The sequence below is a fragment of the Panicum hallii genome, chromosome 9 (genome assembly GCF_002211085.1).
Source record: "Panicum hallii strain FIL2 chromosome 9, PHallii_v3.1, whole genome shotgun sequence".
In the NCBI taxonomy this organism is placed as follows: Eukaryota; Viridiplantae; Streptophyta; class Magnoliopsida; order Poales; family Poaceae; genus Panicum; species Panicum hallii.
This window is the reverse complement of record NC_038050.1, coordinates 61,291,909-61,317,128: the sequence shown is the minus strand read 5'-3', so window position 1 is coordinate 61,317,128 and position 25,220 is coordinate 61,291,909. Positions and strand designations below refer to the sequence as shown.

The 25,220-nt window shown below is 47.8% G+C and overlaps 5 protein-coding genes across 5 annotated transcripts; 3 read left to right on the top strand and 2 right to left on the bottom strand.

The window, feature by feature from the left end:
• The first annotated feature begins 575 nt into the window (after window positions 1-575).
• Window positions 576-2,334, top strand: LOC112877485 (pentatricopeptide repeat-containing protein At1g28690, mitochondrial). Its single transcript, XM_025941798.1, has one exon. It carries the CDS (start codon window positions 589-591, stop codon window positions 2,143-2,145), a length of 1,557 nt encoding a protein of 518 aa, XP_025797583.1. The 5' UTR covers window positions 576-588; the 3' UTR covers window positions 2,146-2,334.
• A 47-nt stretch (window positions 2,335-2,381) lies between these two features.
• Window positions 2,382-6,578, bottom strand: LOC112877486 (novel plant SNARE 13-like). Its single transcript, XM_025941799.1, has 10 exons — window positions 6,262-6,578; window positions 4,926-5,018; window positions 4,564-4,657; window positions 4,451-4,488; window positions 4,151-4,254; window positions 3,531-3,610; window positions 3,392-3,448; window positions 3,054-3,146; window positions 2,896-2,970; window positions 2,382-2,755 (listed from the first exon to the last, which is right to left on the bottom strand). Exons 1-10 carry the CDS (start codon window positions 6,336-6,338, stop codon window positions 2,639-2,641), a joined length of 828 nt encoding a protein of 275 aa, XP_025797584.1. The 5' UTR covers window positions 6,339-6,578; the 3' UTR covers window positions 2,382-2,638.
• Window positions 6,579-12,512: 5,934 nt separating this feature from the next.
• LOC112876231 (pyruvate dehydrogenase (acetyl-transferring) kinase, mitochondrial-like) lies at window positions 12,513-17,997 on the top strand. Its single transcript, XM_025940292.1, has 6 exons — window positions 12,513-12,936; window positions 13,838-14,099; window positions 14,653-14,833; window positions 15,173-15,320; window positions 17,105-17,309; window positions 17,647-17,997. The coding sequence occupies exons 1-6, from the start codon at window positions 12,700-12,702 to the stop codon at window positions 17,703-17,705; spliced, it is 1,092 nt and encodes a 363-aa protein (XP_025796077.1). The 5' UTR covers window positions 12,513-12,699; the 3' UTR covers window positions 17,706-17,997.
• A 513-nt stretch (window positions 17,998-18,510) lies between these two features.
• On the top strand, window positions 18,511-22,420 carry LOC112874729. Its single transcript, XM_025938228.1, has 3 exons — window positions 18,511-19,021; window positions 19,131-21,669; window positions 21,753-22,420. The coding sequence occupies exons 1-3, from the start codon at window positions 18,760-18,762 to the stop codon at window positions 21,943-21,945; spliced, it is 2,994 nt and encodes a 997-aa protein (XP_025794013.1). The 5' UTR covers window positions 18,511-18,759; the 3' UTR covers window positions 21,946-22,420.
• Window positions 22,421-22,859: 439 nt separating this feature from the next.
• LOC112874730 (probable transcription factor At3g04930) lies at window positions 22,860-24,485 on the bottom strand. Its single transcript, XM_025938229.1, has one exon. It carries the CDS (start codon window positions 24,184-24,186, stop codon window positions 23,050-23,052), a length of 1,137 nt encoding a protein of 378 aa, XP_025794014.1. The 5' UTR covers window positions 24,187-24,485; the 3' UTR covers window positions 22,860-23,049.
• Window positions 24,486-25,220: the final 735 nt, after the last annotated feature.

Sequence of the window (25,220 nt, the reverse complement as noted above, 5' to 3'; positions counted from 1 at the left end):
GAGCTGGAGATGAAGATCTCCATATCTCTCATAGAACAGGCTCCTGTTGGCCGAGCCCACCTGTCGGGACCCCGCACAGTGTAAGCACCTCCTTTGAACTATAAAAGGGAGCGTGCACCCGTTAGAACACAGGTTTTGAAGCTTACAGGCTTACAAGGTCCAACCTTAGACCCAAGCTCAGCTCTCCTCCAAGCTTCCACAATCAATACAATACCAAAGTGGACGTAAGGTATTACGCTCCGGCGTCCCGAACCACTCTAAAATCCTTGTGTCTTTCCTGTGTTCATCCGCCCACCGATCAAGCGCTCTTAGGTCTCCTCCAAACTCATCCTTAATTAGGATTAGACGGGTGCATTCCGTCACCCGGCTGGAGATTTCCTCCGACAGGAGCTATGGAGGCACTGCCGTAAGGATCTCCACTTTTGTATGTTTTCACAGCCGACATTTGAGGCATTATGAAAACTAAACCTAAAGTGAAGCATGTTGTGCCCAAAGATAGACTTTTTACCTTGTATGTAAGGGATGTCTTGGATTCCTGAAGCGAACTAGAAATATTTCAGCCTGAAACGGAAAATGATATCGCCCAACATGCAACAGAGTAGCAGAGTCCACCCCCAGCCGCACGCTGGCTCGCCTGCACCGCGCATCCCTCGCCACCTCCGCACCGCCGCCGCGCTCGCCGCCGCGGTCCAGGGCCTCATCGACGCGTCCCCGCCGCGGGCCGCGTCGCAGACCCTCCACGCGCAGCTCCTCGCGTCGGGCCTCAGCGGCACCACCGCGGACCTCTCCGTCAAGCTCCTCGTCCTGCACCTCAGATGCGGCTCCCTCCACAACGCCCGCGCCGTGTTCGACGGAATGCCGCGGCCGACCCACGCCGCGCACAACTACCTCGCCGCGGGTTACTTCCGGCGGGGGCTCCACGGGGAGGCGCTCGCGATCATGAGGCGGCTCGCGGCGTCCACGGGGCGGGTGGACGTGTTCGCGCTGTCCATGGCGCTGAAGCTGTCCGCGGCGCTGGCGCTGCCCGGCGTCGTCGCGAGGGAGGTCCACGCGCGCGTCCTGAGGTCCGTCGTCGCGCCCGATGAGATCCTCTCCGCGGCGCTGGTGGACGCCTACGTGAAGAGCGGGTTGCTTGGCTACGCGCGGCGGGTGCACGGCGTGATGCCCGTGCGGAGCGTGGTGTGCTCGACGGCGCTGCTCGTCGGGTGCATGAACGAGGGCATGTACGGGGACGCGGAGGCGATTTTTGAGGGCATGGAGGAGAAGGACGTCGTGGCGTACAACGCCATGGTCGAGGGGTACAGCAAGACGGAGGAGACGGCCGAGGGCTCCCTCGAGGTGTACAAGGCGATGCAGCGAACGGGGTTCTGGCCAACCGTGTCGACGTTCGTGAGCGTGCTCGGCGCGTGCTCTCTCCTGTCGTCGCCGGAGCTCGGTGAGCAGGTGCATTGCCAGGCGATCAAGAGCAGCCTCTTCAGCGACATCAAGACGGGGAGCGCCCTGGTTGACATGTACGCCAAGTGCGGCCGGGTGGAGGACGGCCGGAAGATCTTCGACCACATGCCGGAGAGGAACGTCATCACCTGGACTTCGATGATCGACGGGTACGGGAAGAACGGCCTCTCCGACGAGGCCCTCCAGGTGTTCGGCGAAATGCGGAAGCGGGCGGACGTCCGGCCGAACCACGCCACCTTCCTGGGCGTCTTGTCGGCGTGCGCGCACGCCGGGCTGCTGGCGCAGGGCCAGGAGGTGTTCCAGAGCATGGAGAGCGAGTACTCGCTGCGGCCGCGGATGGAGCACTACGCGTGCATGGTGGACCTGCTGGGCAGGTTCGGCAGCGTGCGCCAGGCCTACGACTTCGTCAGGGGGATACCGGCGAGGCCGAACTCTGACGTGTGGGCGGCGCTGCTCGGGGCGGCAACGCTGCACGGTGACGTGGAAGTGGCGGACGTCGCGGCGAGGGAGGTCTTCGAGCTCAGCCGCGCGGGGAGACCCGGCGCCTACATGGCGTTCTCCAACACGCTGGCGGCGGCCGGGAAGTGGGACGGCGTGCACGACGTTAGGGAGATGATGAGACGGCGAGGGGTGCTGAAAGACGCGGCCTGCAGCTGGGTCGGCTCTGACAACCCGCCGCTCGTCGACTGATGTAAACGATGATCATCTGTTCAAAGTAGAGTTTTCACCTTGCCGGTGCACAATGGCTTGTAAAATTTTCTCCTGTAACAAATTTACCTCTATTGGAGAACAATTCATTTTTGCAATTCATGCAGTAGAGAATCTATGACAAGTGGCATGCTGCGTGCGACAGCCAAGAAGTAAATGCCATGGTGATAAGCTTTGTCCTCGGCACTCGGCACACAAACTGACATAAGCATGGACTATTGAAGTTACCAGTATAGCTCTCTTTTAAGACTTCGTGCTAATGACTTGTACAAGATTTCATCTCTGTTGCATATACACAATCAAATGGCCCGCAGTGTACAAACACCAGAAGCAGGAATCCAGACCTATTGCTAGGAGTTAACACGACAAAATAAATACACAAGCACAAAGAAAAATAGTAACGACATATCCTACATCTTATGTGGATAGCTGCATCGCAAGCAGTGCACCTGCATGAAACCTCCATGCACAATCATCACACACCTATGAAAGCCTCTGTCCACAACAATCTCCTGTTATTGATTTGATAATTTTGAGCCGGCGGGGCCAGTCCTGGAATGTCTCGAATGTTTTTGTTGTTTGGATGGACAATCTGGAAGAACAGAAGACAGTGGATGGCTCTGATTAGATTCTTGCTGTCGCATAATAATATCAGGAGATGGCATGAGTCCTTGATGAATATTAAACTGAGAATATCCTTCTAGAAGCATATGATTATCATGCATTCCGTACCTTGACAACAATGATAGCAATCACACCCAAAACGATCAGAAAGAGGAACGCCATGATACATTTGTCAGTCGCAACCTGCAAAATGTATGTGTTATAACTTTCAGTTGGTGTTTATGCACGAGCTTAGCAAGTGTATGTCAGAGGGAGGGAGGGAGCACCTGACGACCAATCTCTTTCACTAATTGGCTAGCTTTCTTCAGTGAAAAGTGAACAGAATCTAGCTCATTGCCGATTCTCTTCATTTGCTCTGTCTGGAAACAAGACGAAATTTAGTGTTAGAAACTCATAGTCCTAATAATCCTCTCATTTACAAGTCTTAAGAGGGTATGTCAACCAGAAAAACTTTATCCATTCTACATGCGATCTACAGAATGGAATAGGACAATGATGATAGTATGTTCCAAGAAATCATCATGCTTAGTAAGACCACATGTAAGCTAGCAAAAAACACAATTAGAAGGGGAAATTTTGTTAGTCCAGTATAAGAGAAACATACTTGCTGTGTTAATGTTGCAGCAGTTTGTGCTCCTGTCTCAACAGTTTGTGCTACAACCTACAAGAGAAATGTCCTGTAAGACATGCCATGTAAGAGCATTGAAACAAACTGGACAAGGGTATATAGTAAGGGAAGCAACCATTTTTGAACGTTCAATAGCTTGATCTGTTTGATCCATTTGATTCCTTCCCGCATCAATGAGTTGTTGATTTGTCATGGCTGCAAGGTTAGCAAGATGATCCCATAAGAAGAGATAAAATACCTTGATCCCAGATCAAGGGTTATGGACAAAAATAGAATGAACGAGTACAATCCTGGTAAGAAATTTTTTTCTCGGAAAAAAAGTAGTTCGTTGTTTTTTAGTTTCTATCTGTAGATGTCAATCAGGCATTTATAATGCATCCATAATTGGAACAAGCCAACTGAAACAGCATTTGATTCACTTTTGCTGTTTCAACTCGTGCCTCTTAACCATGGAACATATCGAGTAATCAAAATCTTCATGCATTCAAACTTTCTTTATTTGTTAACAGAAAATAGTATTTCCTATTATACAAACTTCTAAATTTCATAGCACTGTCTTTCTGGAAGTGTAGTCTAGCCGTAGTACCTCTGTCAAAATTGAAAGAGATCAAGAGTTGAAATATCGCAGATATGGTTGTATGCTCCATTAACCATTTTACATGCTTGAAGTTTTGCAAAGCAACAGCGTAAGATTGCAAGTTGTGAGTTCGTGACAAAATTAACAACTAATTTCACCTGATGCCATTTGAATATTGTCCTCAGCAGCAGGCTCGCTACTTCCAGCACCCATGTCGAAGAGCTCAACCCTCTTATTGTTGTTACCAAGGCTACTTTGATATCTGCAAGAGCCCTTTTGAATTAGCCTTAAAACTTAAAAGAGGTACCAAGTGGCACAAGACTTTGCAGGAGGTATAACAGTTCAAAATAGAAGTTTCCAATTTTAGTATAATGTGTCTTTGGAATCGAGATTAAAAAAAAGGGGAATGACTAGGAGACATGCACAACAGCAATTTTGAAGGACAGACTTCAACTTACGTTTTCCTCAAGGTGACATAGGAATTCAACTCTTTGATCTGTATAGTGAACAAGAAACATTACAAAAGTGTACAAAGTGAAATATAACGCGGCTACTGAAGTCAGTTACCAACCATGAACTGTTTTCTGTCGTTTAGCTGTTTGTTGATCTCAGGTGGATTATTCGACTCCTCATCTTTGAGAATGCGATCAAACTCTTTGATCAAGCTGGGGGAAAAAGGTGGAACTGAAATTATTAAACGATAATAGTAATAATAAATCATCCAAAGGGAAATCCCCATGACAAACAGAGATCAGATAATAGCATTCCTAATTCAGCAGTTCACCCAAGTAAAGGATACTTAAATCAGAAATAGCATAAGCACAATGGACGACATGTATATGGATGAATAGGTCACTTTAGTGCATGCATGGAAAAACAAATGCATCAAATTTTGCAATAAGAGATTCAAGAGTAGTGTTCAGCTTGACCTACCGCTTGCATTCCTTCATTTTGCCTGTGAGATCTTCCAGTTGTTTAGCTTGCCTATTTGAATCTTTAATCTTATCCATCTTTTGAAATCCATTTCTGCATAAAAGCACATATCATGGAATAAAACTTCCTGTCAGGACCCAGGAGTACTTAAATAGGAAAACAGCTAATAAGTCAAGCAGACCCTGAATGAGACCAAAAAAGAGTAAAACAATGAGTTCTAGAATGTACATAAACATTTATGTTCCTACATCACAACGTAAAAGGGATCCCTGATCGCATCACATAAAAAGGTGAACACACTGATATTTGCAAGTTGGATGTCACAAAAGAACTGGATTTCAAATACAAATTTATGGGATCGATATTAGTTCAGAGTAAGGATGCATGCGTTGAAATCCTTGACATATGCCAAGAACGGGTTGCAATACTTAGCAATGAGTTAACAGAAGTGGGAGGGGCAAGGATAGATATTTTAGTTTTAATCAGATCAGTATTTATTCCCAATAAGGAGGCATGGATCAAAATGCATACTGGCCCTTGGAATTTGCTACAAGAGCTTTAAAGTTTCACCAGCATTTAATAGCATCAAACCACAGTGTCCACAAAAGGTGGGAAACTATAGCATCAGCCTGAAATCATTCAATCAAATCATCTAAGTGACATAAGCACGGACCAAGCTGCAGTACCTAACGTCATCAAAGAATGAAGGAATGGCATTCAGACAAAGATTTCCAAAACCAAATATAGAAATCCACGCGACGACTATTTGCCATGTAAGACATGGCATGGTAGCAAATTAGTTGACAAGGAGAAATTAAGCTGTCCAAATCTACTCAAAGCATCAAGCTCAGCAGTGCTCAAGGCTACTACATAGTCTAACCGTACTATATAGGCACACCGGAAGCCAATACTGCCATCTGCAGAATTTCGTGTGCCAGTTCCAAGGTGTGACTCAAGTACGAGTATCAGAGGCAGCAAATTCAGCGGGAGTTAACTTACCATCACTAATTATGTGAGAATGGTTAGAAGGGGTAAAATTACAGAATCGCGTACCATCTACATCATCTCAGAAGTCATACGGCATCAGGTACACTCTAACCACGGAAGTAAAAACCATTTTGTAGTTAGCAAATTACAGCACAGGGTTGAAGGTACAGTGTCGCTCGTGACTACAATCCCGGGCGCGAAATTGCCACTTGTTTGGTTACCAGCACGATTCCATTTGGCTAAATTCGTAGCTTCCCATGAGCAGCTCGAAAAGCCGTCCGCGGCTTCACCAAGGGAAGTAGCAGTCGGAAAGCAGCAAAGGCAAGAGAAGGGGGGATCCAGGACTCACTGGAGCGCGCGGAAGATGTCGTGGATCTCGCCGTCGATCTGCTCGAGCTCCGGGCTCATGGGCAGGTCGGTCGCCATGTCGGGCGGCCCCCGGCTCCGCCCGCTGTCCCTCCCGCTCGGCTCACGGATCGAAGAACCCTAGTCCGCCGGCCTCCTCACGCCGCCATTCCCGGCGGGGCCCGGGCGGAGGCGGAGGGTCGGAGCCCGCGGCAGCGGAGAGGGAGCGTCGGAGGCGGGGAATTGGGGAAGCGGGGAGGAGGAAAGAGGAGGGGCAGTTGGGGATTCCGGGCCAGAGCACAGTACTAGGGGTGGGGGGCCTAGGGCTTGGCTCCTGGCTGGCGTATTAGCTGGGGTTTAGAATAGAATCCGGCGAAACAGCGCGGCCGAAGAAAGCGATGCCGGGCAAGATAGCGTTGTGAACGTCGCGGTCCGAGCTAACTGCTAAAGCCCAGGTGACGTTCTCCCTTCTTTCAGCTGCCACTATGTCAGAGTGGACCGATGGAGGATGGACACCTTGCAGCTAACCACGTCTACAAAAATGCCTGGTTGACGTGCGCAAGTTGCGAAGGGGAAGAAGAACCTTGGTCAGACTTAAGGTTACGGGCTTAGAGTCAAGGGAGGCACCGGAACGGAGAAGAGAGGGTGGTGTTTGTAGGGAGTAGGGACACTCCTGCGGTGGTGATAAAATCGAAAGCGGCAAAGGATTGTAAAGAGTGATTGGAGCCGTAACAGGCTATCGAAAAGACGAGTGGATGGAGTCGAGTTACGAGTTAGTGGCAAAGAGAGAGGGGTATTCTAATCTTCATTGAGAAAGGAGGTGCAAAAATAGAACGAAAAGAAAAAAGTTGGATTTTGTGTTGTCAAGAATTTGACAGGTTTCTTTCTAATGTTTCACGCTATAATGTGATGTAGGTATGAGATTCTTTTTTTATAAGGATATAGGTATGAGATTCATTTCCTGACTCCTTGCGTTACCGAAGCTGCACAGTTAAAGATGGCACCGGGTACGAAATATCCGTGTGCCCGCGGATAGTAAACCCGACAGGCGCAGATACAGGTTTGCATTTATACCCGCGGGCGCGGCAACCTTAGACCCGACGGGTATATGCTAACGGGTTTGAAAAAATAGTATCCGCATCCGCAAACCTGCCAAACCCACAAACTCAATTAGACTTTTTATATAATAATGGTTTTGAACACTGACTCTTGTATGGTTGTATGATTTTTTTATATTAATGTGTGATGTATCATGTATTCATGTATGAGACTAGTTTATTTGTTCGCTCAGATTTATTTATTTCCTTAAATAAACGGTGTTTATCTGCTGTTGAAACGTAATGTGTGCTTGATTTCCTAAAGTTTGCGGGTATACGGGCGTGCCCGTGGGTATGCGGATATCCGCGGATAGCGGTTACGGGCGTCGTTTCATGCCTGTGGCGGGTTGCGGGGGCGGGCGTAGGCATGGATTTTAGCACGCGGGTACGGGTTTACAAAATTATTATCCGCGCGGATTTTACCCGTTATCATCTATATGCACAGTGCACAAACAACTTTGTCTGTTGGGCCGCGTGGCTTTTTTGGGGCCCAGTAGTTGGCCCATATTGTCCTTTGGGCCGAGTTACGAGCTCGTTGCTCATACATACACTCTCTTCTTCTAATTAATTAATCTTCTAGCATTTGGTGAAATGCATCTCAGGTCTTCAGGTTAAGAGACCAAGAAGTCCTATAATTTAGCTTGTTGACATTGCATTAGAGCCATTTCCAAATCACAGACCCAGATCGATGTTGACAGTCAAATCGGCTTTGGCTCAATATTTTTTGAACGTCGGATGTATGTCCATCTCGTGCGCACCCTTTTGTTTCAAAGTGTGCCTAAAGGATCTCAAAAAACCAAAAAAATTTCAATCAAATGAGGGGAAGAGATTCTAACACGAATCCGGTGGCACTCCGTTTCCCGGAATTTTCACGGGACGTATACACGCCCATTGCGCGGCACATGGACGTACAGCACAAACACTACCAGAGAAAACCATGTTTCGTTATTCTCATTTATCCCAGCGAGTTTTAGATCCGGATCTATCAAAGGCTTTAATCCCGGATCCAGCGATTAGTAAGCGGAGGGGAGCTTTAGTTTCGGTTGGAACCACCAACCAGAACTAAAATTACCCTTTAGTCCTGGGTGGTAGCACCAATCAGAACTAAAGGATGACCCGTTAGTCTAGTTGGTGACTCCAACCCGGACCAGAAGGGGGACTAGAAGGGTCTTTAGTCCGGGCTGGTGGCTCCAACCGGACTAAAATGTTCTTCACGGGTTAGTTTAAAAGGAATATATCCTATTTAAAGTCGCATATTCTGTGTAGGTCGGGTGGTAAAGACGCTGTGTGTGAGGCAAGGGGTCTCGAATTCGAGTTTTAGATATGGAGTAAATTTTTTACAATTCCACGGACCTTTAGTTCCGGGTGTGGGGATCAGGACTAATAATCCGGATCTTTAGTCCTGGATTCGTAGTTCCAATTCCATAAGTAAACACTAAAGAGGATTGAAAATTGGGACTACCAGAACATTGTGTACTAGTGAAACTTTGCCCAGACTCCAAGTCGCTGATCAAGAAAAAAAAATGTAGCACATCAATGCCTTGCAAGTCACGGTCCTTCTTCTATACTCTAGATCTCCTCTCCTAGGATTAAGAAAAAAAAAAAGAAAAACAACGTTCACACTGTGACATCCTACACACCCCAGCCCAATCGTGACCTCTTCAGATTAAGACCTGCTAATCATTTTTGGTCACCTATTTTAGAGCGGATTTGAATTGAAATCACAGGACATCGGAGGAGGCCAATGGTTCTCTCCACCTCGTGAGCCTTTGGGTTCATTCAGAGTGTGCCTGAACGATCTCAGAAAAAAAAAAGAATTCTTTCAAACGGGGAAAAGAACACGAATTCCGGTAGCTTCGCGGGGCACACATGCTGACATGCCCATTTCGCGGCACAGCTTTACTTAAGACTTCAGGTCGCTAGTCAAGAAAAAAAAAAATCAGAACAGCTAATGCCTTGCAGGTCAAGGTCCTTGTTATACTGTCGAGACAGCGGGAGCCATAACATGCAGCGGAAGTACAATCAGGGGCGGAGCCAGAGCCCGTGCTTGGGCCCGCAGCACGGGCCCAGCCCAGGTAGCATCAAATAGTACAATGTAGTTTAGCCCAAGATAGAAGGTCCAGCATCAGCCGATTCAGCCCAGTCAGCCCAGGATGGCTGAGAGGCCACAGCATTAGCCCAGGATGCCGCGCTAATCTCTCAAGAGTCTCACTGATTGAATCCGAAAGCACTTACCACATGACGATTGTATTCGATGGCTTCGCTTCGGTTCAAAGGGGCAGAATATATATGACCCTAATATAAAATCTTGTTTTAACTCTGCACAAGGTAGCCAACGAAGAATCGGAACATTTCATTGTTGTTGGACAACCAAGCTTCGGATCGGATCGATTATTCAGGAACTTTTTCGCCAACCAAATATCAGCGAAAGAAGATGCCAAGAGTGCTGGTATATGCCTCGTCCTGGGAATAAAAATCTGTAGCTCTCGAGCCTCCGCCTCCGCTGATCGAGCATCAGTTTAATTATCCTAGTATGGGATTCCTGTTCCTGTTATTCCGGGTTTTCCAGATTCCAAGGATACTGAAATCTGGCTTATAGCCGTCGTGCCCAGCTAGCTGCTTTCAAAATTCCATGTAAGAGTCCCTTTAGCATAACTTCTCGAAGAGTTTTAAAAAAAACTTCACACGAAGCTACGCTACTCAGTAGCTTCATCCATGTATACTAAGCATCTGGTGAAGTTGGTTTCAGCTTACAATAGCAAGAAGAAGATGGAAATCGTAAGCTTCTCTTGCAGACGTATGTTTCGCCAAACGATTTTGAAAACAGCTTCAGCTTCAGCAGAGAAGCTGCTTCATGGTCCGTTTTAGAAGAAGCTGAAGCTATACCAAACAGAGCCTAAGTGTCGTTGCGGACCCACCCTTTAGCCGAGGAGAACAAGTGAGAAATAAAAAAACAAAAAATAAATTCTTCTCTACCAAGACTAGATCGGCAAACTTCATGCGGCGCTTTTCCAAAAAAAAAAAATTCGTTGCAGACTGTAATGCGGAGGATATATAGATAGAGCTTAGAGCACGAATGGGGACAAACACCATCGACCTGTATTGTGCTACTAGGTGCTGCCGTGCTGGAAGTCGCGTGGGCTCATCGGAAGACGGTCGCGTGCCTCGGTTATCTTTCTTCACATGCAAACAATAGCACCATATATTCCCGTAATACTACTAGCTTCTAATCATTAAGGAAAGAGGGTGTTATTAGTTTCACTTGCATGATTGGTGCGGACGTGTCGAGCAGACAATTGGATGATGCGCTCGTAGCAAGCGCGGCTTTGCCTCGTGACGTGGCCGCCGGCGAGTGCCGTACCAAAACCGAGTCGCCGAAGCGGCAAAGCCCAAAGATGACTTGGGCTGCCAGCCACCACGTACTCAGCAGAGAGTAGCCGCCAAGCAAAGAGAGTGCTACCCACCAAGACCAAGCCTCGTCCTGCCCGCCCGATCTAATCAGCGGACGGCCGCGATCGACCCAGGTGCGGCTGTCGATCGGATAAGTTCCTCCTCCGGAGGTCTGTCGGCTGCAGGTCTGTCTTTCCTCGTCACTGTTCAAATCCATATTTGCAAGGGGATTGCAAGAGAACAGCAAACCCCTAGCCTGACTTGGATGCCATTCTGAGTTCACTTCTGGCATGCTATCAAATTTTCATCATCTTATAATATAGGTAGACTAGCTAGCGGCAAGTGGCTTAATTAGGTTTACTTGTTTAAGCTGAACGATGGCCACACAGCATCAAAGGGCAATGATGTGTGTGTACTATGTAATAAATAAGAGTTTCAGTTTTAAATTAATCCGAAGATAAAATATGACCATAACGAAAAGTGCGTACAGAAAACACTTGCAAGAGTACGAAGAGCATCCACTATTTAAAGTTAGATTTCCTCCACCTCTATTAGCAAGGTGGGACTAAATTGTTGCCATGCACCTTTGCACTAATGGGCTTTTAAAATTTTATTGAAATTATTTGAATTTACATGATAGATGTTTGCACTATTAGACCTAAATATTCCAAAAGTGTACACGTCGGATGGCACTTTGTGTGACGACCAATCGCACAATAATTACTCATCCTACCTGAAATTAATCCTGTCGCCATCACACAGAAGCCGGCGTTCCGTTTCTTCCTGTTCTGGCTATGCTCTGACGACGTCCATGCAACTGGACGGATTGGCTGCTGACTCCGGACGTTCGTCGGGACGCTACGACCTCAACCAACCGTTTGGGACAGCAACGAGATTGATCATCAGATCGGCTGGATAGTTACAGGCTCGATCGCCAAAGTTGGAGCTTCTTTCTCTCCGACGCGACGTGCTGTACTCATTAGAGTTAGAGCACCTGGTTTAGCCCGGAAAACAAGCAGCTGCATCCACCATTTCCGTGTCAGTGGCCAATTCTTCTTGAGCACTACCGTGCTCACTTAGCTAAAATCAAAGATTTAGATGGTCGTATTTACTTTGCTAAACCAACCAAATGTCTCCGAATATATTTATCGACGGATACGTAACTTAGTAAAACATGTTAGGTTGTTAACGATGCTGACCGTTACCTGTCGTTTGTCAAATCCTGACGGTTTACTGACTCGGGACGCTTGTTCTGCGGAGCTGCCTTCTCTTTTTTGCCCAAGGAAGCACAAATTCACGGAGTAGCGGAGCGCAACGACCAGGTCAACGCGTGAAAGAGAGGAGCCTCGCTGGGAGGTACGAGTGCCAGCGTCGCTCACCGGGTGCCTTCCTTACCCCATCGCACACGATTCGCGAGACCGCTGCCAGGCCCACCTGTCATGGAACTAAGAGAGCTCGCGCTCGCCAAGCAATGGTCCACCCCAAACGTCCCGTCGCGGGCCCCATGTCCGCGGGGTAATCCGTGCCACGGGACCACCGATCCGGCGGCCCCACCTGCCAGCGAGAGGTCCGTGTACTCCCATGCAACTCCCTCCCGCAGTCTCCCGCACCGCCCGGCTCGGCCACTCTTCGGCGCGCCACGCCGAAGGCGAGTAGGCGACACTGACAGGAGTGGCCCACTGCCCGGTGGCACACACACACTCGACCCCACCACCGCGCGCTCCCGATCCCCTCTCCTCTTCGTCGTTGCCGTCTCCCCACTCACACATACCATCCCATTTTGGCTCTCTTCTTCCGTCACTCCTCCCTCCTCTCCTCCTGCGTCCCACTATTTATTCATCCCACCACGCCGATGCGCCGCTCCGGTGGCGTCGCCGTCGTGCCGCCGTAGACCGACCGCCATTTTTTTTTACCCCGCCCCCAGTCGCAGGTGAGGCGGAGGCGCGGCGCCGGCGATGGCGTCGGAGCCCGTGGCGCGCGCGGTGGCCGAGGAGGTGGCGCGGTGGGGCGCCATGCGCCAGACCGGGGTCAGCCTGCGCTACATGATGGAGTTCGGGGCGCGGCCCACGGAGCGGACCCTCCTCCTCGCCGCGCAGTTCCTTCACAAGGAGCTCCCCATCCGCATCGCGCGCCGCGCGCTCGACCTCGAGTCGCTCCCCTTCGGCCTCTCCAGCAAGCCCGCCATCCTCAAGGTTGATTTGTCGCCCTCATGCGTCTTCCTCGTTGCTAAAATTCTCCCGTGGCGCATCCTGATTTGGGCGGTTGCGCGCGCGGGGTCGATTTGTTCGTTTGTTAATTGTTGCGCTGGGTGGTTTCCTTAGTGTGGATAACTTCAGACGCTTTGCTTGCGGTTAAGCTTGATCTGCACATCTTGTTTTTTTTGTCGAATGAAGGGTTTGTTTAAGTCTTCGCGAGTGATCGATTTGCCACCTGTTTATCTCCTAGGATGTTTACAATTTTATAATATTTCTTTTAGGATTCAGTGCTCTGTTCCTAGATTTTCTATAATATAAATATATAATAATGTGCCTGTTTCCATGTTATGTTTGTTGCCGGTTCTTGCCTTCTTGGGAAGAAGAACAGGAAGGATGGCCGCTATTATTGTTGTGATGGTCCCGTTTCGCGGATACCCCATTGTTTATCCTATTTCTGAGCTACTATCTGCCTTTTGCTACTTTTTGAGCCTCATATATTGACGAATTAAAAATGATTGCATTAGTCCCAAATAACTTCGTAGTTGTCATGTCATTTACAGTCTCTCCGTTTCACTGAAGTACATCATCAAATCATTCTTTTCAATTCCAGCCAACTTTGTTTGAGAATTGCTTTCGGGTCTTGTAGATGCAGCATAGTTGTATCGTAGAATGATGAGGAAATCTGGAACATTCCTACCTGCCAACTTTCTTAAATTAATTTGGATCTTTTTCTAATCCTATTGGCTTCTTGAACTTATCGATTCAAGAATCAGAAGCACCTGATCTCTCAAGTTGCAAATATTTCAAAAAAGAGGAACTCACATAGTCGAACCAGCTAGCAGATTCTTGCAGATATACATTTTCATGGCTAACTTTTTGTCTGTTTGCCTCTATGAAGGTGAGAGATTGGTACGTGGACTCATTCCGTGACATCCGGTCCTTCCCAGAGGTGAGGAGCAAGGAAGATGAGCTCGCGTTCACCCAGATGATCAAAATGATTAGGGTGCGGCACACCAATGTGGTGCCAACAATTGCATTGGGAGTGCAGCAGCTGAAGAAGGACTTGGGTGGTTCAAAGAAGTTTCCCCCTGGAATCGATGAGATCCATCAATTCCTTGACCGCTTCTACATGTCAAGGATTGGGATCCGGATGCTGATAGGTTAGTGAACTTAGCACTTGCACCTCTCTTATGTCCAGTTGTCAGAAGGGTGTACCGGTCAGTCTTGGTAATTTAGCACTTTAGGTATCAACACACTGTTGATTGAAAAGCAGTCTGTCTACTGCCCCAGTTTAGCCATCTGTTATGAAAATCCACTGTATTGCTACTGCTTTCTTTCTTACCCAAAGGGCACCTGAGCCTGTCATTCTGTCTGACAGCTTGCTAAAAGCTTTTTCAACCTTCATTTATTTGGAAACTATAATTAAGGTTCAAACATAAGCGTCATGATTTTCCACAGAATGCGGTGGTTAGTAGTTAATAAACAGTATTCTTAGCTGGATATTGGAAGTAATTGTTGTAACGTTCTTCGGCATCTGGTGGTTAATAGTTACCCAATCATCCCTTTCCCTCATTTTAAAGACAACGGTTGCCTTTAAAGATAACAGTTGCCATGCGGTTGTCGTTAATGTCATTAAAAAAAGGAAAAAAATGCATCCGTGCTTCTGCTTTTGTCCTGATATGGAATAACCATCTGCTGATTTTCTTGATTCAGGGCAGCATGTTGCTTTGCACGATCCTGATCCAGAGCCTGGTGTGATAGGACTTATAAACACAAAAATGTCACCCATGACAGTAGCTCGAATTGCTAGTGAAGATGCACGTGCTATTTGCATGCGGGAGTATGGATCAGCTCCTGATGTCGATATATATGGAGATCCAGATTTTACATTTCCGTAAGCTCGCATCCTGAACGCTCGCCACCTGCCTTTGATTTAATTAAATGCCGTCATGCTTAGTTCAAGATTCACATGTATCTCTTGTCACATTTGACCGTTTTCTTTCTCATCGTTTTCAGTGGATTTTTTGGTTGACTTGTTTATATATGACTTTAACTTGCTATTCTCGTCTTATGACTATGTGTTGGGAACCATTCTAGTTCTGCTTTAACCTCTGTAGTAACCTTTTGTACAATCTAGTTGTACTACACCAATCATTTGGTTGACAAAAAAGTTATTGAACCGCGGAGAGTTTCTGAGTGACTTTCTGATCTATTCTTAAAATTTTGGTTCCAGATATGTTACACCACATCTACATCTCATGATTTTCGAGTTGGTGAAGAACTCCCTTCGTGCCGTACAGGAACGGTACATGAACTCTGATAAGCATGCACCTCCAGTTCGGATCATAGTTGCAGATGGAGCAGAGGATGTAACTATTAAGGTGTGACTCTACCTCAGATTCCCTATTGCATTTTTTGTTGGGAAGTTCATAGTGTCAAACATGGTTTAGAAGAATTTGTTTTCAAATTCACAACCTTACAGTTCCAGGAACTTTTAATTTATATGTTAATTTTCCCATTGTAGTACTTGTTGAGTTGTTGCACAGGCACACACTATAAAGGTAACTATAGAGAATCAAACTCGTGAGCTGTTATTTAATAGGGTGATCCTGGCCTTTGTGTCTGATATGTGCCTGGAGGATAAATAGACATTGTAGTAGATGTAGTTTTGCAGCCCACCTTGACCTTGACACTAGACTTTTCTTGTCTTGCTGTGGTTCCGTGCAGGGGCGGATTTGGGCCTAGGGCCACGGCCCTAGGCGTGGCCTAAAAGACCTCTTATATCCTCTTGAAATCTTTCTGGCCCAATTCTTTTCACCATGGATCAGCCCTAGTCGTCAGCCCAGCAACAGCAAAGGCACAACAGACAGGCAAGCACACTCATCATCAAAGAGTCGCGCCCCACGCTCGCACCGTCGCGCGTGCCCAGTCTCACCCCAGGTTGGCCTCGCGCCTTGCTAGTTGCTACTCATGCGCGTCGGCCCAGGTCTGCCCTCCTAGCGCTCCCCCTGCCGTGCGACGTGCAGTCGGGTGTCCCGTACTCCCCCGAGTCCTGCTAGCCAGCAACCGTTGTTGGCTCGTGCATGCGGCTGAACGGAAGAAGCAGGCAAGCAGCTACCCAACGAAGCAGATCAGTGTTTACGAATCCTACATCCTCCTGATTTACCCGATCTCTATGATCCATCCTGATTTGCTTAAGTTATTTGATCCTGCACAATAGGCATAAGCGTGAATGCGACTTTGCGTGCTCGCATTTCTTGGATTACCCGTTCTTGAAAAATGTGATGGCAAATGGAAAGATTAGATTTACGATATAATTCAGAATTTTGGAGTTTGTGATTCAAGAAAGGATTATCAATTCAGGATTTGAGGCACAAATCCGTTTTAAGGATACTTGGTTTAACGTTGGCTGTAAAGGTTTAGGTTCATGTGCTATATGAGAACTAAGAAGTCCAGGATGGACCAAATCATCATTAATTAAAGCTTTTTTGGTATCGGTTCATATTTTAAACAAGTTTGTTGTACAATTATGTGTGAAACTGTGATATCATCTTGAATATGTATTTTATACTTTGATTTTTGTTAACTATCAGTACATGGCCCAGTGTGGATGGTTTACACACTTTGATATTGGCCCTAGGCATGCAAAATCACCAGCTCCGCCACTGGTTCCATGGTGGTTATGTCACATGTCAGTCAAGGGAATAAAGGAGATTTGAGGAAAATTGATCATTTATTTCTTACTGGCCTAAGGATAAGAGATCCAATATTAATAGCCACCAAGCTGTGCCAGCTGGTTTGTTTTTCTGGTTCTAGACAAATGCAACTAACTTAGTTGTAAAATCAAGCGCCCTTGAGGACGTCAACTGATAGCCACATCAATCTAATTAAACCAATATCCTTTTGTCAGAATTTTTGCTTTCATTAATTCTATGGTATGCCACCAACATACTCGTATTTTGTGCATCTGTATCAGTAAGCATTGTATCCCTGTGCACCTGTATCAGTAAACTTCGTATCTTCTGCACCTATACCTCTAAATTTCATATCTTCTGTGCCTATATCAGTAAACTTCATATCTACTGCATCTGTGTCTGTAAACTTCAAGGGTTGCGATTCTTCAAGATTCGGCATGAGCTGTTCAACTAATAACCCACTTTTGCAGATTAGTGATGAAGGTGGTGGAATACCAAGGAGTGGCCTCTCAAGAATTTTTACTTATCTATATAGTACAGCAGAAAACCCTCCTGATCTTGATGAACATAACGAAGGAGTAACTATGGCTGGATATGGTTATGGGATCCCTATTAGTCGTCTTTACGCTCGATATTTTGGTGGGGACTTGCAGATCATCTCTATGGAAGGATATGGTATGTCCATACATTCACTTTTGATGTTTACTTACATACGGATCAATGCGGCCATATTCATCTTGCTCTTTGGTTGTCATAACTCACTGTCTTAGATTTTGATTAGTGATTGGTGATGGCTCCTTCCATTTTTGTAAAGTGACGCTGAAGGTTAAATTCTTAACAGTTATGACCTTGGGAAGTTACGCTAATTTGCTATGTATAAGTTACAGCTCTTGAAACCGAGATGTTCAATCAGCATCACAGTATATTGCTGCATCTATTTCCATCTTGAAATACAGCATAGCTACACTCTGGGCATTCAGCTGATTATAATTGCCTTTTCCCTTTTTTGTAGGAACTGATGCTTACCTCCACCTATCACGGCTGGGAGATTCGGAGGAACCATTGCCCTAATCAATTGGGAAGAAGCCATTGCTGTAATTAGGACTCGATTTGCTTTCGCAATTGCTGTGCTGTTATGCAAATATAGTTCCGAAGGCCAGCCAGCTTTATATAGTTCATCTGTACGTGTCGTACTCTGGAAGCATCTTGCTTCTGATTTCTTCTGCTATTACAATTGTTCAACCTCTAAAAATAGTTTGCCCTCGAGTACCTGAGGCATTTAGTTTGAGTAATGGGATTCACCGAATGGCCATAAGTCCATAACTCCAAACCTAGCATATTTTTAGTTTGAGTGGTCGTATTTCACTGGATTCTAATGATGAATTGATGAATGCTGATGTTAAAATGAGCCTATTCTCTGTAGAAATCCCCTGTTCCTTTAAGAACCAAACGCTCCACTAAAAGATGTATTGGCTGGAGCATTCCCCATCAAAACCGGCTCCTGCCGCGGACTCCCGCTACAGGGCTACAGCCGTCGCGAGCTTTGAGCTCTGTCGCTTACCTGCAGCTCACGGTTTTTTCTTTTAAAGCTCGTGGTCTTGCACCTTAAAAACCTGCCTTGAAAGTTGAAGCTGAACCCCTACAGGTCAGAAGCAACTGCAGGAACTCAAAAAAAAAAAATCAACTGTCTACAATGAATTATTTTGAGAACATAATATGCCTGAATGCTAAATTGCGTGAGACAGATAGTGTTTTCGGTTCAACAAGTTGTCAGCAATCTACGAAATTATTTCAACAAACTTTTACTGAACATTCAAATGCAAGCGCATTCAAATAAGATTCTAGCAAACTCATAAACCAGGCGTGCACCAAATGTTAAAATCGCGTAAAACTGATAGACCTTTCCCTACACGGAAACACGAAAGGGGCACCAAATTGATCTGATCCATTCAATTTAACGAGTCGGTCTCTGATTTCTCTCCTTTCCTTGGCGGCGACGGCGCCGGCGTCAAAACCAATAAGGACTCCACCCGCCCGGCCCGCCGGCTCCACCACCGTCCGGGCCGCCGCCGGCGAAACCCTAAGCCAGCCATCCGATCAACAGCCCATCGGACCCGCGTAGGCAATGGGAGAGTGCGCGCCTGCGGCGGCGGGGGCGGCGCCGACGACGGCGAAGACGTCGGTGTGGTGGGACATCGACAAGTGCGCGGTGCCCCGCGGCCGCTGCGACCCGCATCGCATCGCCCACAACCTCATCGCCGCGCTCGCCGCCGCGGGGTACGCGGGCCCCGTCTCGATCGCCGCCTACGGTGACGCCGCCCGTGTCCCCCCGCCCGTCCTGGCAGCGCTCTCCGCCACCGGCATCTGCCTTAACCACGTCCCCGCCGGTACAGACTCTCTCCCTTCCTGCTCACTCCATTGCCGCCTAATCAGAGCGCGTGGGTAATCGGATTCGCTGTGCTCATCATATGCTTTTCCCGCACCGACGATTGCCAGGGAGCAAAGACACAAGTGAGAAGAGGATGCTTGTTGACATGTTGTTCTGGGCATTCGACAATCCTCCACCAGGAAATTACCTGCTTATCTCAGGCGATCAGGATCTCTCCGATCTCCTTCACAGGCTTAGGATGAAGCGTTATGATATCCTGCTAGTACGACCTCCCAATGCATCATCTCAAGCGCTTGCGGCTGCAGCTAAGAAGATTTGGCTCTGGGAAAACCTTACAGCAGGAGAGCTGCTGCTACCAGAGCCGGCGCCTGCAAGAAGCGTGTTAGGTTGCAAGCTGAACGTGAATAGTTCGGATACATTGAAGTGCTCGCAAAGTAAGGTTTGTTCCAAATATGGTAAAGGTGATAGTAATGGAAATGCAGGTAACCAAAATAGAGTGAAACCTCTTCAAAAGTATGTAAAGAAGGCAAGTAGTTCATCTACTCCTGCAATTACTCAAGATCGAGTAGCGCCAGCTGGTGGAGTTTCTGAAAGTTATATAGGAAGCACATCGAGTGAGATAGACCATTTTTCTGCTTCATCATTATCATCATCAAGTTCTGACACACCGGAATGTGCAAAGGTGGCTACCTCAGTTCCACTGGCTACTTTGTCCAAGTTGTCATCTCAGAAATCTGTGTTCTCTACTCATTCGCAGCAAGTGGAAGCAACACACAGGTCCGTCCCTGGTGAGAAACCTAGCACATCGTCCGAGCGAGTGCCAAGAAATGCAACTCTTGATCTTGTTGCTAGTAATGGTCATTATAATGAAACATCTCAGCATTTAAGATATTCCGAAGCGCAGAATAAGCTTCATTCTGAGTTTACAACAGGTGGTAATAAGGGAAAGGCAGTCAATCGACCTGGGGTGAAGCCACTTCAGAAGTATGTAAAGAAGACAAATGCCACATTTGGCTCTGCAAACAAGCAAGTTGGTTCAGTTGGAGTTCATGAACGTCCTATAGGAAATAGTACAATTGGGCTAGTCCAAGCTTCTAATTCATCATTGTCAACTTCTACTCTGCCCCATTCATCAGCTCAAAAACCTGTAGCTTCTGCTCATTCGCATCAAGTGAAAGCACCACATGAGTCCATCCTTGGTAAGAAGCCTAGCTCATCAGTTGAGCAAGTGAAAGCACCACATGAGTACATCTTTGGTAAGCCTAGCACATCAGTTGAGCAAGTGAGACTACCACATGAGTCCATCCATGCTAAGAAGCCTAGCTCATCAGCTGAGCATGCGTCAAGAAACAGAATTCATGATTTTGATGTTGGTACTGCCAATTATCATCCAGAATATCAGCAATCCCAATCTTCTGAAGCACAGAATAAGCTCCCCTGTTATTCTAATATGGGTGATAGTACTGGAAAGTTAGGAAATGAACACAAGCTCAATGTTTCATCAGCTTCGGCAAGCAATGAAATAAATCCATCTAATGGACTTCTTGATAATTCTAAAGGAAGCCTTTTGAGCTATCCAAGTCAATCTTTGTCAGCAATATCAAGCTCTAAGTCACTTGAGAGCGCAAAGGTGAATGACTCAAGTCCGCTGTTATTAGCTCATAGATCTTTAATGACTGAACATTTGGATCAAGATGGAGCAGCATCCGCTTTTGGTAACAAAACTAGCACATCATTTCAGTGCACAGCCAAAAATGAAACTTTTGTTTTTGGTGTTAGTAGTGGCCAGTACCATCCAACATACCAGCAAGCCCAGTCTTCTCTGCTATCGGAGCAACATAATTCAGGTACTCATCCTCATATTGTGTCACATAGAGGCAGCTCTGCTCCGCGATCAGTAGCACATAATGGGGTTCCTTCTGCACAAATACAAACATGGTCCAGTGGCTCAAATTTTGATGGTTTGGATTATATTTGCAATGGTTTTAGTAGACTGAATATTTTTGAATGCCCTAGAGGAACTGCTGAGACCAGGCCACCTTTCCAAGGTGCACCTACCAATGATCCTTCTATGGGAATGCCAGATATTTCTGGACATAGTACAGGTTTTCACGAGAGCATATCATCTTTTCACTTTGGTTCTAACACCAGCAGCTATCTGAATCACTCTAGTGATCCTCATAGTAGCCATTCTCCATGCAGCGATACTTGCAGAGGTGGGCACCAACCTAGTCTATCCAGTGACATGCAAAGTTATGGACATTCTGGAGATAAGCCAGGATATCCGCCAAATTCTCCTAAGAATGAAGGTACTATAGGAATAATATTACATGCTTTGGGCATACTGAAGACTGAAAAGATATTCCCGACAGAATCAAATATTGCAGACTGCATATGTTATGGAGATATTAATTTAACAAGTTTTGATGTTAAGAAGGCTCTTGAACTGGCTATTCGACATGAAGCTGTCGTTATGAAGAAGTTACTACACGATATGCCACTATTTGTTGCAAAAGATGAGAGCCTCTGGAAATGTGTGAATGTAACAAATAGCAAAGCAAAGAATCCCATAGAGGAGCTAGAGATGGTTCATAAGTACATATCAACCAGTGGTGGTTATTCAGGAATAAAGAACTCTCAGTCAAGGTGAGGTTTTGTAACTTCTGGTATGTAATCATTTTTTTTCATTCCAGAATGCAGTTATATACCTGCTTCTCCTTTACTGGTAGGTACCAAGCTGCAATGATCTTGAAGAGATCGTGCTTGCAGCACTGTGCCCTCAGCAATATTCTCCAGATTCTCCATATCATAATTGTTAGGAAGAAGTGGATTGTGCCCCATTCTTCAGGGTGGCAGCCACTGTCCATAAACACAACAGCAGATATCGCAACTACTGATGCTACAGGAAAAGTGAAGTCTTGATTCTTTTCCTATGCTCATGTTGGATGGATATTTTGATGTGCTGGTGAGTGGCAGGTAGAAAATGTCTTTGAGATCCACATTCATCTAGAGGTTTTTGGGATGTTGCATTATGATCTTTGTTCTACCCATCATATTCCACCAGAGAGGTTTGGAGCTGGACCAATATGTCAGTGTTAAGTATAGCTTGTGTGCCAAAGAGAGCTGTGAATAGCCTACTGGAGCTGGACCAATATGTCAGTGTTAAGTGAAGCTTGTGTGCCAAAGAGAGCTGTGAATAGCCTGCTGGTTCTGCCCCAAATAATACGGAGCAACCTCGGGTACCATGTTCTATTTAGTTTGACATTTTGTAATGGCAGATGAGGAAGATATAGGAATACAAAAGGGCTTTTGATGTGTCTCCTCAGTGGCACTGGCACAATTGTGCCTGAGGGTAAATTTTGAACTTGAAAAGCTGTGCTTCTAACTAAGTTGGCTGCAGAATGTGTCGTCCTCTCTTGATATTCTTTCTCGCTGAGGTGACTGTTCTGAAGACAAGTAGCTTGCGCAGCCAGAGAAGCTGCTACCTGCTGTCACATGAAGGTGCTGCGTGCTTCAAGAAGTGTGGCTTCGTGGCCCCCTTCAGTCTTCAGACAGTGTCATCTGAGTACTGTTACAACTGTTTGCAAAGTACAATACCTCAGCTCCACCTTTCTCAGAGTGATGCAAAATTCTCTGATGCACTCAACTTTCCTCGAGTATTCCTCGTATTCATAATGCATCTCGCAGCTGTTCGGTACTCTTGGGTCTTGGCTACTGTCTGCCTTGTCGGGTTGCATCAGCAACGATGATGTTCCATGTGCAGTGAAAAGACTGACAGGCAATTTACATTAGCAGCTCAGCTCGCATTCCCTTTTGTAACTTTTAAATACTAAGATAAGGAACAATAGGACAATCTTTATATAAGTTATATATAAATAAGAACGGCGAAGCGGCTAGTCTGACGGACAGATAATCAGAATTACAGAGCAAAACCCTTCTGCTGCTGCTACAAATCTACCAGTAAATGATCCTTTCTTATGGACGATGCTATCTGCAAGAAGGCGCAAGCTGAACTGAGGTGAGCAATCATGTGTTCATGCCGCCGCGCGCCTGCGGCGCGGACCTGAGCTCCTCCAGCGCCGCCCTCGCCTGGTCCTGCAGCAGGTCGATTCTCCGCAGGTACACCTCCAGCTCCCGGATCCGCTGCTGCCGCCACTTCTCCCCTTCCATCGGCATGCCCGCGATGGCGGGCGGCGGCTCCAGCCCCAGCGGCGCCGCGGTGACGCCGCCGCCGATGCTGAGCATCGCGCGGACCATCTCCTTGAACAGCGCCGCCAGGATGGGGTTTTCAGCGGTACCGCCGCCGGTTACGGCCGATGCCGCCGCGGCCGCTGACATCGCGGCCGGCAGTCCGGCTGCGGGGTCCATGCTGATGCCGCCCATGCCGACTCCGGCGTCCATGGCCGGCATCCCGGCCGCGGGGAAGGACGGGAGCGCGTCCTCCGCCATGACGGGCATGGGCGCCGGCGGCAGCGCGAGTGTCTCGGCGGCCGCGTCGGCGGGGAAGTCGCCCGTGCGGCGGCGGCGCCCGCCGCGGCGGGGCCTCGAGGTGGGGGACTTGGTGGACTCCCCGTTGGCGTCGAGGGCGAGGGGCCCGTCGTGGGCGTTGGCGGCGCCCTCGTCGTCGGAGTCGCGGCCGTGCTTGTCGGAGTCGGGGCGCCAGATGGTGCGCGCGATCTCGAAGATGGCCTGCTCGTGCGGGGAGCGGAAGGTGAAGCCGGCTCCGGCGACGCGGAGGCGCTCGACGCAGTTGCGGTACTTGCGCTTGAGGCGGCGGATCTTCTCGACGAGCTGGTTCTTGGTGAACCCGGTGTTGAGGCGGCGGCGCATGTCCTCGTAGAAGGGGGTGGTGTCGTACTGGTGGGAGGCGAAGGAGGTGCCCCGCTGCGCAGTGAACTCGGCGAAGGCGCGCAGGATCACGATCTCGTCCTCGTCCGTCCACAGCCGCTGGAAGAGCGGGCGGCGCTCCCCGGCCCCGGCCGCCGGCGGCGCCGCGGAGGCGGAGGCCGGCGCGGCGGCGGGGGAGGAGAAGACGGGGGTGGGGTGGGGGTCGACGGGGAAGTCGAGGTCGTCGGAGTCGCCGTTGCCGTAGGCGTCGGCGTCCGGGAAGGAGGAGGAGACCATGGCGCCGGCGGCGGAGGGGTCGTCGACGGTGGGGAACATTAGATCGGATCGGATCGGGGTCGGAGGAGGAGGGGCGAGGGGGATCGATCGATCGGCTCGAGTCGGGGGTGGCTAGGGTTGTGGGGTTTCCGGTGGACTGGGCTCGAGCTCGACCGCTGGTTTGGGTTAGCCAGCCTAGGCGGACTTGGACTGCGGTATGGTGCGGGCGGACCGGGGTTAGCTCACTCGCCCCGTCCCCTCCTCGTCCGCCGCGTGAGTTGGTTGCGCCACGACTGAAAGTGGGCCCGTTTTCCAGGAATGGAGGCGGAGATGGCGACGGGTTCAAACTCTTTTGCGGCTTTGCGCACATCTTTTCGTACCTTTGCTCTACGCGTGACAGCCGCGTGCAATTGCTTAGGTCCTCGCTCGTTTCCGTGCGGCCGTAAGCAATTTCGGCGGATCCTTCCAATAAATCTTCATCTTAAATTAATTAATTTAGAGAGTGAAATAAAAACACACTCCAACAGACTTTCTATAAAAGTTCTCATTTTGGTGAGATCTTCAAATCTCTTCCTCCATCCTCTATTCCAGGAGAATTTCTAGGGAGCACTCTATCCACTGATAATTGAGTTAGAGGCTACTGAAGGAGCTCTTACTTAAGAAGTAGAGGGTCTGATTTTACTCAAGAAGTAGAGAGTCTCGTTCGACAACCATTGGGAGGATGGAGATGCTCTGATTGCACAAGGAAGAACGTTGAGGATGTCAATATAAGGCCACCAGCCCACAAAATGGTAAGAGCTGCAGTGGCAAGAGATCCTCTTATGCAACTTTCAACTCCCTATTGTTAGCAAGCACAAACAAGTTATATACGCAAATTAAGTTGGTGTCTGTACCGAAAGTCAAACATTGAAGCCCTTTTTTCTTATGAACTTCCTTTCATAAAGAGAAGAGGCGCGACAGAGAAGGAAAAGCTATAGTAGTAGGTCACAGTCACTCTTCTTTCCATCGAGGTGCAGCTTTGTGGACCAAAAACAGTTCACTTGGTTGGTAACTAGACAACCATTCCAGCCATCCTCAACCTATGCACTCGTCAG